This window comes from Polyodon spathula, chromosome 7 (genome assembly GCF_017654505.1).
Source record: "Polyodon spathula isolate WHYD16114869_AA chromosome 7, ASM1765450v1, whole genome shotgun sequence".
Lineage (NCBI taxonomy): Eukaryota > Metazoa > Chordata > Actinopteri > Acipenseriformes > Polyodontidae > Polyodon > Polyodon spathula.
This window is the reverse complement of record NC_054540.1, coordinates 4,624,125-4,637,898: the sequence shown is the minus strand read 5'-3', so window position 1 is coordinate 4,637,898 and position 13,774 is coordinate 4,624,125. Positions and strand designations below refer to the sequence as shown.

General features: G+C 38.8%; 1 protein-coding gene across 2 annotated transcripts in view; it reads right to left on the bottom strand.

The window, feature by feature from the left end:
• Window positions 1–12,993, bottom strand: part of LOC121318038 (thyrotropin-releasing hormone-degrading ectoenzyme-like) — an 83,000-nt gene extending 70,007 nt beyond the window's left edge. For both annotated transcript variants that reach the window (XM_041254244.1, XM_041254245.1), the window contains exons 1-3: window positions 11,605–12,993; window positions 7,547–7,820; window positions 4,339–4,465 (exon numbers count right to left, since the gene is read on the bottom strand). In XM_041254244.1, the coding sequence (XP_041110178.1) occupies window positions 4,339–4,465; window positions 7,547–7,820; window positions 11,605–12,326 (1,123 nt within the window). In that variant the 5' untranslated portion in view covers window positions 12,327–12,993. The remainder of the gene's footprint in view (window positions 1–4,338; window positions 4,466–7,546; window positions 7,821–11,604) is intronic.
• Between the last annotated feature and the right edge of the window lie 781 nt (window positions 12,994–13,774).

The window sequence follows — 13,774 nt, the reverse complement described above, 5'->3', positions numbered from 1 at the left end:
GATTCAGCCGCTGGCACGACCTTTATGGCTGTCTCATAAGCACACAGGAGTGAGTGAGGGAATAGGTGTGCTTCAGAAATTTTGTTTTTTGCTTGGCAGTCTGACTCCTCTATTCTAACCCCCCGCCTAATGCCACCCCCCACCCCCCCCCCCCCACCCCCCCCACGCCCCCCCCCCCCCCCCCCACCCCCCCCCACCCCCCCCCCCCCCCCCCCCCCCCACCCCCCCCCCACCATTTTGGGGGCGAGGTGTTTTTTGCTTTGGCCCGTTTTGCTGTGCGTTATTCGTGTCTGTTAGATAAACTGAATCCACCGTCAGATTCAAATAATGAATGGGACGGGCTTTAATATCCCTCCACCCCTCCCCCCCCCCCCCCCCCCCCCCCCCCCCCCCCCCCGGCCCCCACTCCCCCCCCCCCGGCACTGCTTCCCCCCCCCCCCCCCCCCCCCCCCCCCCCCCCCCCCCCCCCCCATCTGCACCAGGAAACCCATCTATAAAAATCAATCTCATCTCATTCTCATATCCAACTGGGACTGGCCTCAGATCCATCTGCAGTCACCAATCCAACCCTCAACGGGTATTAAAACAAAGGTCAAGGATCGACAATGTAATTCACATTCATCAACTGGCATTCACATTCATCCAATATTTCCCTGACAGTACAATTAATTAACAGCCTTCAGTTCTATTTCAGCCTATTTACACAACGGAAATAATGCGAGATCATCACATTTTGAAACGTCACTGGGAATGTGAATGGCAGTCATGAGTATTGGCTGCGCATTATAAAGGTGCTGGGAATCTGGTATTATTTTCTCTGCAGTCCGAGGTCTGTAATTTGCATTGGGAGCTCATTAGTCACTCACTACAGTCCGGAAGACCTGGAGTCCATTTCAAACCAGTTTAATTTGGGTCTGCTGCAGGTGGAAATGAAGAGGACTGATACTGCGGCATTCCACTCACAGACTGTCACAGTCACATTTTGTTTTTGATGGCTGTAGAAAGTAAAACCTGGAGAAACAATACAATTATGAAGAGCTATTTCAAAAGAGAAGCCCATTTGTGTTTCAGTTCTTACAAGTGAGGTTAACACCTATATAACTCTTCCAATCAATCTATTTAAATCTCATCTGACCAACAGCATCTGAACAAAGAAATACAAATAAAAGCAAACTCTTAGCACCTAATCCATGTGTCGAAGGCACTGTTATCAATAGATGTTTGTCAAGCAGTTTAACACAACATTTAGCAGCATGCTGAAGTTGTAATTAAACAGACTGTGAGATTAAGATCTGTTTATAAACTGGCACAGGAATATTCTTTGAAAATCAAATCTGTTACCGGGACAGTACTGTTTCATTTATCATCCATTTCCTGAAAAGCTACTTTCAGTCCTGGCAGCAATACACATACAGATATACAATGTAAGTAAGAAATACCCAGGCACCAAAATTAAGACACATTGTAGTACTTTACCAAAGCACTTTATCATCACATAACCTAATAAAGTTGCATACATACAACACAGGACAATACAATGAAAAAAAAGGGTTATACAGTCAGCATTCAGATATATGACACACGTCAGTCATGTTTCACCGTCCTTGTATTAAGAATAAAATCAATCCCTGTTATATATATATATATATATATATATATATATATATATATATATATATATATATATATATTATATTTTGGGTCGATTATTATGAATCTGGATGACCAACCAGGTCTGTCTTTATTGTGCACTGCAGTTGCACAGCACTTCCTCCAAAAACAAAGCCAACGAGACAAGGCACGGAAATGTAAAAGCTACTCATTAAACAGTTTTAGATACTGTGATGCATTTGTTTTTTTTTTAAATCTGTGCTCTTTAATTGTGTTTATGCTTTTTCATTTGCAAGTGAACTGTGACATTAGGGACTTCTCGAGCACTATATTCTGCAATTTTGAATACTGACTTTGGATACGGTTTTAACTCTGAAGACTGTTGTTATTTTTTAATCTTTTGCTAAACTGCACTGCATTTACATTTTAAGCAATTCTGTGCATGGGTAACATTTTGATTTCATTTTGGTGTTGGGTCGTTAATGGGGAATTTTACATACTGCTACAATACATACCGGATTTAAAAGTATGTATTGTATTACAGTCCATGTGTCCAGTCGTCTCTTTTGGCAAGTGATATTTTCAGAATCATATCGTTCTGAATTAAAATACTACTTCTGTTGAAAATATAGTACTATACCAACAAAACCATCTACAGTACATCACAATGGAAGCCTACTTATTTTAAAACAGGCCTTTCAGCTATGCATTTTTGACATTGTATCTTTGTGTTCCCTGAAAAAAAAGTTTGTCTTTTACAGCTGTTATTCCCCCAACTCGTGCGCTAACAAACTTCAATGAAAGAATCAACGTCTTCATTAAAATCCAGTTGGCTACAACATCCATAAGAATTCAGCCTCCTAAAAAGATCTCTCCTCAAAGGCACTAAGACATGAAAGTGGGTGGGTAATTATGATCAGCCCCCTGTATATGACAGCTTGCTTACCTTGTAAAACAAGACTAGCTCAAATGCTTCTCGAAAGACATAAGAACCTGCGTGTGTCACAGACTCCCACTCTCCACCCGAAGACCTCCCTACACAGTTGATAGCTTGTTGCCAACTTCAACACTTAAAAAGATTTGGGAAGGCAACCGAATGCCGGCAGTTCAGCTACCCTTTTGGTTTTCTAGAACAGTTTCAAGGGCTTTGCAAAAAGATTTTCTTGCATCACGTATTTTCCACTTGCTCTCGGCAACACGTCTTCGTATGTTTATTTGGACAGCAGTGCCTCTCCTAATGCTCCTGAGGGCAAGCAACTGCTGCCTGCACCCATCACCCAGATGGCGCCTTATATAACCACAAAAATAATAATAATAATAATAATAATAATAATAATAATAATAATATAATAATAATAATAATAATAAATAATAATAATTTAGTTATTTAGTTTCAGGCATTAGTGTAATTTGAGAATAGTTTTCATTAGTTAACCCTTTGTGAGAGTTTCCAGGTTCTGCCAAGTTTACTGCTTAGGCACCTGTTCACAAACTGTTTTTGATTTCTATTCCAGTTCGATATACCTTGTTAAATGCCAAAAAAAGGTAGTAAATTGATAAATGCTGGTGCACCCCTGGGATGTCTTGCTTATTAACATATTTCCCCTATTCATGGATACCAAAAGAGTTTGTTTGGATTAAAAATGGGCAATAACAGCTTTGTTCCTAGAAAATGGATACATTTTTGTTCCAAACATGTGAAAGGGCTTGCTCATTAAAACCACTGGCACATACTATACAGTAGTGTGCACCGTAAGTATTAGCATTAGTTTCAATATTATTCTCACAAATAGCGTGCAATAAAAGGTTGCCCAGATTAACTTCACTGAATCAAATCAAAATATCAAGTTCAGTGGCTGGGAATAGGAGCAGGCTTCAAGTTACTGAGCAGCTGAATCTGATTGTTGGGAACCGTGGCAAAAGATGCCCTCCAGACTTTAGCAAAAAGGCTTGTACAGGCTATGAAAGTTGCCACAGTTACAGAGGGGGCAGAAATTATAGTTGCACAGCCTAGTGGTTGAAAGAAGACATTAGTTAGCAAGCCAGGTAAATACTACCTAATAATACCTAAGCAGAAACATGTTGGGATGTGACAAAGAACACAGAATGGAATAGAAAGTAAATATTAAGAAAATGGTGACATAAAGTATCCCTTGAATTAGTTAATTAATTAGTAACGGTATAGGTCACACAGCTAAATGCTTGTTCGAGTTCCTGAAACCATAGTGATGCAAAAATGAATCTATTAATCTATTACTAGTTGTCATGGCTTTTATTTTGCGAGCCCCAATTAAGCATTCATCGATCAAGAACGCCATGATGTATACATTATTATACAAGCACATGGATGTTTTCAGTTGTTTGTAGGCTTTGTGAAGAGTCTACACAGTTTTATTTCCTTGCCTCTTGCTATTGAATAATAATGTATTCTCAACGCATTGATCACTATTTATTATTAACTATCTGATAATTGATTGCACAACTAGCACTACTGTAGCTGAAGAACAGGTGATTAGCTTTTCATGGGCTCTAAGACGCATCCCCCCGCAGCACCACACAGCAGCGCAGACTGCAGGGTATAGTAACAGCATGTTAATGAAATGCCATTCTGTTTGTTCAAAGCATGCACCACCAGAACATAAAAAAAGAAACCAACGCTTTCAGCTGAGCCCCATTTTCTCATACATTAACACAGACACACACTGAGAAATGCACCTGTTAGCCTACCTAGTTTGGGTAGGGAATACTTCACTTTGAAATAGTCTTCATAAAACCCTAGAAGTCTCTTTGTGATATGCAGCGCATAGTCTCCCGATCCCCTTTGGATTGCATCAGGCCTGGCATAGAGCCGTATCTACACAGAAAATACAAGTAAAAAAGGAAACATTAGGGTTTATTTATTTCCGGTAATCCCATGGGGTCAGCTGTATGTTTCTTTTTTTTTTTTTTTTTTTTTGTTTCTGTCAAGTAGACAATATTTCATTCTAAAATTAGCGCACAGAAACTTTACGCAAGCTTCTTTAGCCCCCTGTAAATTTTTAGATCTTTGCATCAACTACTGTGAGCGTGTCACAAAAAGTGTGCAAAAGCTTTAGTGTAGCTTCCGTCTACCAAAGATTAAGCTAGTCATTGAATGTGTAAATGAAACATTGGTGGAACCCTGCATTTTACAGCACATTAAACTACATTTGATCTGCACATCAGTACCAACATCAGGATCCAAGCGGCATGACCAAGATGCAGAAAAGCAGCTGAATTCAATGATTTTAAACAACCACCAACTGCAGAACCAAGTAGTCTAGTGGGTGTTCATGTAGGGAGTAATGAACCAGGGTGTGTAAAATACACAGGAGTGAGTATTCAAGTAGGGAGTAAAGAACTCGGGTGTGTAAAGTACACAGTGCTTTCCAGTAGGGATATCATGTTCCATTTCATTTCCTAAACGTTAACATGTCTTAGAGTTCTGTTAGTTATTTATGATGCACTACAACATAATAGTGCGAGAATACATGTGTACAAAATGGAAATGGAAGAAAATACTGAATAAATAACAATAATGGTGAAACATTTATGAAAAAATCTATTAACCCTGCTGCATTAGTTTTACTGCACTGTATGTTCTTAGTTTTTTTTTTTATTATTTTGTATTTAATTATGTATCTAAGCCACCTCTGGGGTAGGAATTGGTCTTTTAACAGACAGGTGAACCCTCTCCACGGTCCGCTTTGCTGTGAAGGTGAACAGTAGGGAGTCTAGCCCAAGGGAACTCCCACTATCACACTAAAGCCTAGTATGGAAAAGGAGTTAGTTCAGTACAATTTAGTCTAATGCAGATAAGTGCACACATTTACAAACATCTGTAAGAGTGGAAGCTCTACTTTTTGTATGCCTTCAGACATCTATACAAATCACTCTGCAAAACTGTCTGTTAAATCTGTTCCTGACAGATGCTGTGCAGTTGCAAATAGCTGTTTGTTTGTTTTTTGAGATACAGATTCCTAATTTCCAGGAGCGCAAGAGATCAATTTAATATCTCTGCTTGCTGATTGGAAATTTATTTTGCCTGCTCCCATGGTGAATAATGACAAGAGTCAAAAGCATGAGAATTGACCTTGTTTTCTTGTATCATCTCACATCTTGAAAATATAAACAGGGTCATATCAAGCCTCCAACTAATTAACCAAGCTGTATCAGAATTCATTGCTCCCATCACACACCCTAATCACATTATTTGTTGCAAAATCTCCAGTGTGAACTCATTTTACTTTAGTGTGATCTGAATGCATTGCTTTCTTCATTTCAAAAGCACTACAGGCTGCACATGCTAATGGTTTCTACATGGCAATCACTCTACATCAGCAGTATGAATACAGCATTGTGTATTTCAATGTATTCATTTCTGTAATGAGGGGGGTTAATGGAAATCAAACAAAACTCAGCATAGAGGTGTTTTTTTTTTTTACCCTTGTGCTTTTTTCTTTTTTACATTTACTATGTCAGAAATATCTTTCAGTTTGTGAAATAAAAAGATACAGTGTTTTGCAATATGCAAAAACCTTTTCAAATGATGCATTGAGAGCCTTCTAACTTTCAAATCAATTGTAAATTCTGTTTCCTAAGGTTGTTATGTTTAGTCATTAAAACCTAGTGCATTCACTTTCTCTTGGCAGCTGGTCTATTTACACTGGTTCTTTGATGTGCTGCTTATTTATTTATTTATTTATTGTATGTTTGCGTGTTTCTATTTTTAGCTTAACTCTTCAGTTACATTTTAACAAGATAAAACAAGTGTGGAACTTCTGAAAAATGTAAAACCCTCGCTTCTTCCTGCATCTAAAGTTGTTTCTGCATCTCCTGTTTTTTTTTTTTTTTACAATTCCTTTTTTTTTTTTTTTTTTTTATAAATTCTCCAAATAAATTATCTTTGCTTTTGCAGGGCCCTCTAAGATAATAGGTATTTTTCAGCTTCTAATTTGTAATGTTGTATATTTCAACCCAAGGGGAACTGTTTTCCAATATAATATGAACACTGCAGTCAATATCTGTTTGATAAACTCGTATCTGTTAAATTAATAAAACATTTTCATCTAAAAAGAACTCTGTGGTTGGTCTGCCATTTTGTCTTTTCTGGGCTGGTGTCAGAGGGTACTGCCTGACTGATTGACTGTAGACCTTTTTTTTGTTTTTTTTGGAAACAACACAATTTATGGTCATGTGACTATGCATTAGCCAACTGGAAGGTAAATTTGTATTGCATAGTTCAATCCATCATATATGTATATTTCTATATATATTAGGAGATGCTGTTTCAAAATGGGATATAGCTCATAATTGAAAAGATGTGATTAAAAATCTAAAAACGTTTCCTGAATGGCTAAGCTAAGAGAGCTAAGGAAGTGTTTATATAATTAACATCATCAGCTCTACATATAACACAAGAGCAAATACTATTGAATATGAAGAATTAATATAGCAGACATTGACTCAGAGGCTTGTGCCACATTTCGGCAACCAATCAGAATCCAAGTGCATGCATTATACCTACAAAACAGCCAATCATATTCATGTTTTGCGGCATGAGGTATCCTCAATAAAGTCAAGCAAGAAACTTCCAAATTCAGTGCTACATGATAACAATAATTTGCTCCTGCAGGAGAGGTTATTTTATTAACTTTATTACCTCTAGCAACATCACCCTATTATGCTTCTCTGGCCCTCCAGCTTCATAGTTTAAAATCCACTGTGTGACAAACTGCTGTAGTTTGTGGTCAGATAGTGGCTTGCCTGTTTTGTGGGGTTCTTACAGTACACACTGTAAAGAGTGTATTCTGCTAGAGCCAAAGGCAATTTCTATGGCCTGACACCACTGACAGTCTCTTAAGTCTGAGGGACTGTGCAATCAATATGCATTAAAAGTAACAGAAAAAGCACTTACTGTGATACCGCTATCTGTAACAGTTTCCTTGAATGTGAAATTGCACACTGCCCAGGCAAGATAGTAAGTGGACATTCGAGGAGTCCTAAAAAAATAGTCAGTGACCCATCCATCATCTTCAGAAATCGAGGCTTCAACCGGCATGTTGGACAGAGACAAATATGTGCTTTCATGCTTAATGCTGATTTTAAATGTTGCTTTATAGATAGGCTCGTCAAGACAGGGAAAGGCCTTTCTTGCATGAGTGGGAGAAAACTGGGTTACTGCAAGATACCTGAAACAAAGACAAGGAATAAATAATTAGCTAAAGCACATAACAGAGACAATTGCTCAAAGAAAGTAAATGTCAACCACATAATTATAGTACGCCCTGACATTATAAAAAATATGCAGAATAATATCAGAGCTGTAAAAGAACAATTGACAGATTGGTATTATGAAAAAGAAAGGCAGCAGAACAAAACACCAACGAAAGCATTTTCATTTCCCAACCAAGCAGAGATCAGAACTTGTGTTAAAAGCAGGTTTCCATGACCTAGAATCTGATACTCTGTTCATCTGTACACGTAAAAACAAAACAAAAATGAACTACATTTAAATGGTCTCCAGTCTCGTGCACTGGCACTTTCTCGTTTCCATATCGGAAATTCCAATGAATCACCAGCATCTTCCTCGCTGAACTCCGAGGTTTAACGAGTACTGATGACAAGCGTCTCAGCGTCTCTCTCTGGTTCTTCAAACCGCTGCTTATACAGGTTGGGTCTTACAGATCTGATGCAGATAACCCTGCACTTGCATTCCTACCTCGCAAGCATCCACGAGTGCAGCAGCATCCCCCGTGATCAATTTCCCATGTATCTCACTTCACAATACAGTCCCTGTTAAGATGTTTGAATTGCATAAACCTGGCACACAAAGGGCTCTGCTTTGATTATCTAAACAACAGCTGCATTTCAACCCGCCTCTGTTTTAAATCAATTCAATAGACCCCTAGAAACAACTTTGAGAGGTATTTCAATCTAGTGCCTCCATGAGTGCAAAAAGAGACTGCTATATTGAAACGCAGGGCCATCCCTGCCAACATTTTCTGAAATCAATCCTTCTTCCTTGCACAAGTTGTTAGCTTCTGTATAATTTCCCAAGCATTTCAAATTCAGTATTAAACACAATAATATTTTTTTATGTTGGCAGAATGCAGAATGTTTGTTACCAATCAATCAGAAAGCCATTGTAAGAAGCTTGTCATCACATTCTTTGTGTTTCTGCAACATGTATTCATGTAAAAGACTGAGCTAGATTCTCAAAGCTATTTACTCCTAATCGTGATCAGCACAATTCAGCAGAACACAAAAAAGCCCCACCAATTAAACGTATAAAACGAATAAGAAAATTAATACGTTGTTTCATACAAGCCCCTGAATTAAAAGTCTGAGTAGTTTAATTCTGGTTTGGTAACTTTGTTTGGTGCATTTCTCCTTTCTGAACGTGCTAAAATGACGAATTGGGAGTTTTACAGCACTGAGAACGTAGCCCTGTAATTGCATATGGAAAACACCATGAAAAAATATGAAATAAATGAGTGTAGCTTACACTGTACTCTTACTACTGTACTATGTAAACACTAAGCCTAGCTCCTATATTTGGCCTGCATATTGTCTGCAATGGTTACACGAAGACAAACTGAACATTTAACACTTGGCAAACATTGAAACATTTGAACTCTAACACCCCTCAGATGAACAATGGGCTGCTGTTACTGTGTTTCCTATATTTCAAGAACATCTTTCTTTGCATCTATGAAAGACAAAAACATAATTTCCCAGCTATTTTTAAAAATGTTCCAAAAGTGAGATGGCTGTGTGGGAGTCACTGGTGGAGCTGGCATAAACTGGAATAAGCACATTGTTCACTGATCAACAGATGGCTGCTGCTAACATTTAGAGAACTGCCACCTAAAGAATCCACAGCACATCCCGTGGCCCATCAAATGATGTGCTGATGATTGCATTAAGCACTAAGATACTTGTATTACATTTACATCCCACAATAATAGCTACAATAACTATCAATGGCACCATGATGTTTATGAAAACAACTAACGGTGGGAATAGAGCATGACAGCTTTACTGCTTTATCTCAATGCAGGGGTGTTATGCAACATTTGTATCACTAGTGACAGAGTGATTTGTTTATTAATAAAGACAGAATTAACTTCATATATTGTTGCCTTTGGTTTTTTTCATGAATGTTTTTTTCTGCCAGTCAGGCTAGAATGTGCATTTCAGTGCCAAAGAAAAAAAATCTGCCTTAATACCACAACATAATCTGTTTACTATCATCCGCAACTAGGACTCCAGCTGGCTGGCATTCAGGAGGCTGGTAAACTAGTATATTACTGCTGTTACTTTATTCAAGGCAGGGTTATCATTAGCAACAATAAAGAGGTTCATTCATGGAAAGTATCAGTAAAGTGCACATTTTGGTATATTAAAAAAAAGAAAGTGAACTTGGAAGAAGTCTGAAGGTGATAAGGAGGTTAGCAAAAACAAAATGTCATTAAATTGCCTTTCTGAACTAATCCTTGGAGTTCTGTACCTGTCCTAAGCACTGCAACTTCACGTGTACTGCACCTTTATTTGGATACTAGTGCAAAAGTGAAACACATCCAAAGGCTGACATTTGCACAACGCTATATATATATATTAGTGTACATTTAATTAAGCATACACAAGATCTACCACTGTAGCCACCTATACCCTATAGTGAGTGAACATGTTTTTCAAAATGACTTGTGTGGAATGCAAACCTGTACTGGGGCGAACTTCATTAGAAATATGTACAGTACATAAAGTAGGAAATGAAAGTGTCAGTGATATCTAATCGAAAGTGTTGATGTGATCAGTTTGACTTGCAGATAATCTGTTAGGTGTTTCTGTTGGAAGTGTGGAGGGGTGATGTGGTAGAGGGATATTCCACATGCCTATGTTGGCAACCTGATTCGCTACATTGTTACGAGTGTGCTTTACATTCAGGTCCGGGAGCAAACTTGTAGATGAGTTCAGACAGCTTATGCCAGTCTGCTAACTTTTGACATTAGGTCAGGAGTGTTTATGCGAAGGGGCGGTATAACGTTAAGGCGTATTAGAATTATAACGTTAAGGCATATTATAATTATGTGGGTTAAATGTAAATAAAATAATGCAATTCGCACCAAATGGGTTGTTTATAATCGATAGGCTGCTTTTATGTATCGACCTGATACAGCTATGAGCAAAGGTTTTGCATCACCCGATACCAGATTTTGCTTCACAAAGTCGTTTGAAACCAGCTGAATAATGTCACGCTAACATATCGAATTACATACAGCTTTGGAGTTTGTCATATACTTAACGAAAAACTGTGACATTTCGAAATCTAACATGAAATACTGTGCTACTATTATGGCTTCCGGTAGACTTGTGATATCATTCTGTAATGTCTTTGATAACATGATGTTAAATAATATCAAAATTATGTTCATATCGGTCTTTTTTTTTGGGGGGGGGGGGGGGGGGGGGGGGGGGGGGGGGGGGGGGGGGGGGGGGTTGTTTTTTTGTTTTGTTTTTTTAATTATTGGGATGTCTCAATCCTACAATTCTAGGGGATGCAAAACTTGTGTCCATAGCTGTACATACTATATATTAGCCTAACCCACAGCAGTGAGCAGTTAAAGACTGTGCAGAGGGGTGCCTGCACATTCAATTGAGTCATGCTTGACACTGTGAAGTTTAAATTGCTCGGTTTGGTACAGTATCCCTTCTGTGATAATGTAGGCCGTTCCTATCATCTGTCAAAAAATAAACACCAACGACAATTCAAATCGACAGCTAGCTAACCTGTCAACAGTACCGAATAATGCTGTCTGATGACATTTTACGAGCGCTTAAAACAATATTAATTGACCGGGAGTAGTATGAAGAGTGCATCTAAAGATCAATCTCACATATTCGAAATGTATTCAGAACCAGCAATAATACATATCATTCGTTTTTTTTGTTTTGTTTTGTTTTTTTTCATACCTTTTTTCTCCGTACAATACATAGGAACTGCGGAAAAAACCAAGAAGTTCATCTTCTATGTGCGCGTGAAAAGTTATGTTCACTTTGTAATTTTTCTGGGACTCTAGTTCTTTGTGCATAGCGATAACAAAAACTTGATTCGCTGGATATCTGAAGTGCCGGTGAATCTTGAGCGCTCTCGTCTTCTTGCTCTCTGAGTGCACCACTGCTTTCTGCACCAGCAGCCTGTCCGCATGCAGGACGATGTACTTTGTGGAGTTGAGGCACTGCAGTTCAATGCTGACTTCTCCAGAGAAAGTAAAGTTGTCCGTAAACACTATAATGTGCAGGTCATAGTGAAGTGGTCTCAGTGAACCGGGTAACCTCAACTGCCGCCAGGGATGGAAGGAGTCTTCGCCCCTGTGGTTGAAATGAGCGTCCCGTGACTGGTTGAACTTTGTGAGGTTCGCATGAGATGCGCTGGCGGTGCTGTCGCCGCTGCACTCCTCGAATCTGACACTGAGCAGCACAGCGATGACGGTCACGATGATGAGGGTCAGAATTGAGATGGCGAAAGCCAGGACAAGTCGTTTGTGCACGGTGATGTTCCGCTCCGTGGTCCTGGGTCTTACCACTACGGTGTCCGCCCACTGATCTGAAAGGCCCCTGCCGTTCCTCATCGTGTCTTCCATTACCATTGGCGTGAAAGATAAGTTTTTTTCACGTGTGTCGTCCAAAGCCATACTACCCTCGGTAGCTATTAGTTTGAAGGCAACAGGCAAAAAAAAAAGTTAATAGGTTACCAGAGTAACTCTGCTCCGGCTGCGACACATTTGAGAGTCGGCATACAACTTAATCTACCCCGGCATTCTGCTCATTCAATAGTAAAATGTTACAGTATCTGTTTTTATTCTTTTTTTGTTTGTCTGTTTGTTTTAAGATCCCAGTCTCGCAACAGTAACGATAGTGCAAAGAAAGCGAGCCACAGACTCTGCACACATAGTTAGAAACCCTCTCCCCCTCTCACTCACTCACTCAAGGCAGAGCTGTGCTACAGAGACCACAATCTGCAGATTGCAGCCCACTCCAAAAGGACGCACGGCGGCTCTCAGACAGTGGAGTAGGCAACGTGTGAATCACCAAAGCAACAAGCCCCCTCCTATTTCTCTCTCTCTCTCTCTCTCTGCATATGTTGAATAAAATAATATATATTCAGCTGAAGCGTGAGGAGGGTCCATGCGATCCGAGCTTACAACATACATTCCGGCAGCAAAGCCTCATCTAGTTAGGAAGTGTGGCACGATGTCAGGACCGCCTTTAACTTTTTTTTTTTTTTTACATCCCTTGATCAGAACGGTTGATATTTTACCCATTTAAAATAAACCCAGCAGCCAAGCACAGCATGCATGCCTTGTTCTCAGGTGCTAAGTGTAACTATAGCCTGCTGCGTGTGTGCTGGAGTGGGCGCGGCTTGGGACGAGCCCTGATAGGGTTGCGAGATTATTGGTAAAAAGGTGACTTCATAGGCAGATAGTCTGCCTGTCATCGGTTCTTTGCAGAGCACAGGGGTTAATAGTGAATAAACTATGTGTTCAGTATAAAATATGCCTCAAAATTTCTTGTTTCAAACGTTATACATATAAAAGTCCAAATGAATGGTCCCGTAATAATAATACAACATATTATTAATATTACAGGACATATTTTATTATTATTATTATTATTATTTATTATTATTATTATTATTATTATTATTATTCAAATGACACTGTAGCTTTTTTTTTCTTACAAATTACTTAACCAGAGCTGAAAGGCACCAGCAGAGCTTCATAGAAGATCTTTAACCTGTTTGCACCAACTGTGCCAATCATTCATGATACATTTATCTTCTAAGCCACTCAGTTTTTTGGAATCTTTGAAAAAAGTGAGACTGTGTATCATAAAGGTTTGGATTTATATTTGTAATTATTGTTATCAGGTTTTGGATTAGGCTATTCAGTACTACTGCACAGTTTGTACTTGTGTGAGCTTTTAAATGGTTTGCCTCCTCAATTACTCCACCTTGTGGCCTAGGACCGAACATGTCATTCGTGCAATAACTGGATAAAGACCAAATGCTGTTGTTGTTTTTTGCTATTATTATTATTATTATTATTATTATTATTATTATTATTATTATTATTATTATTAT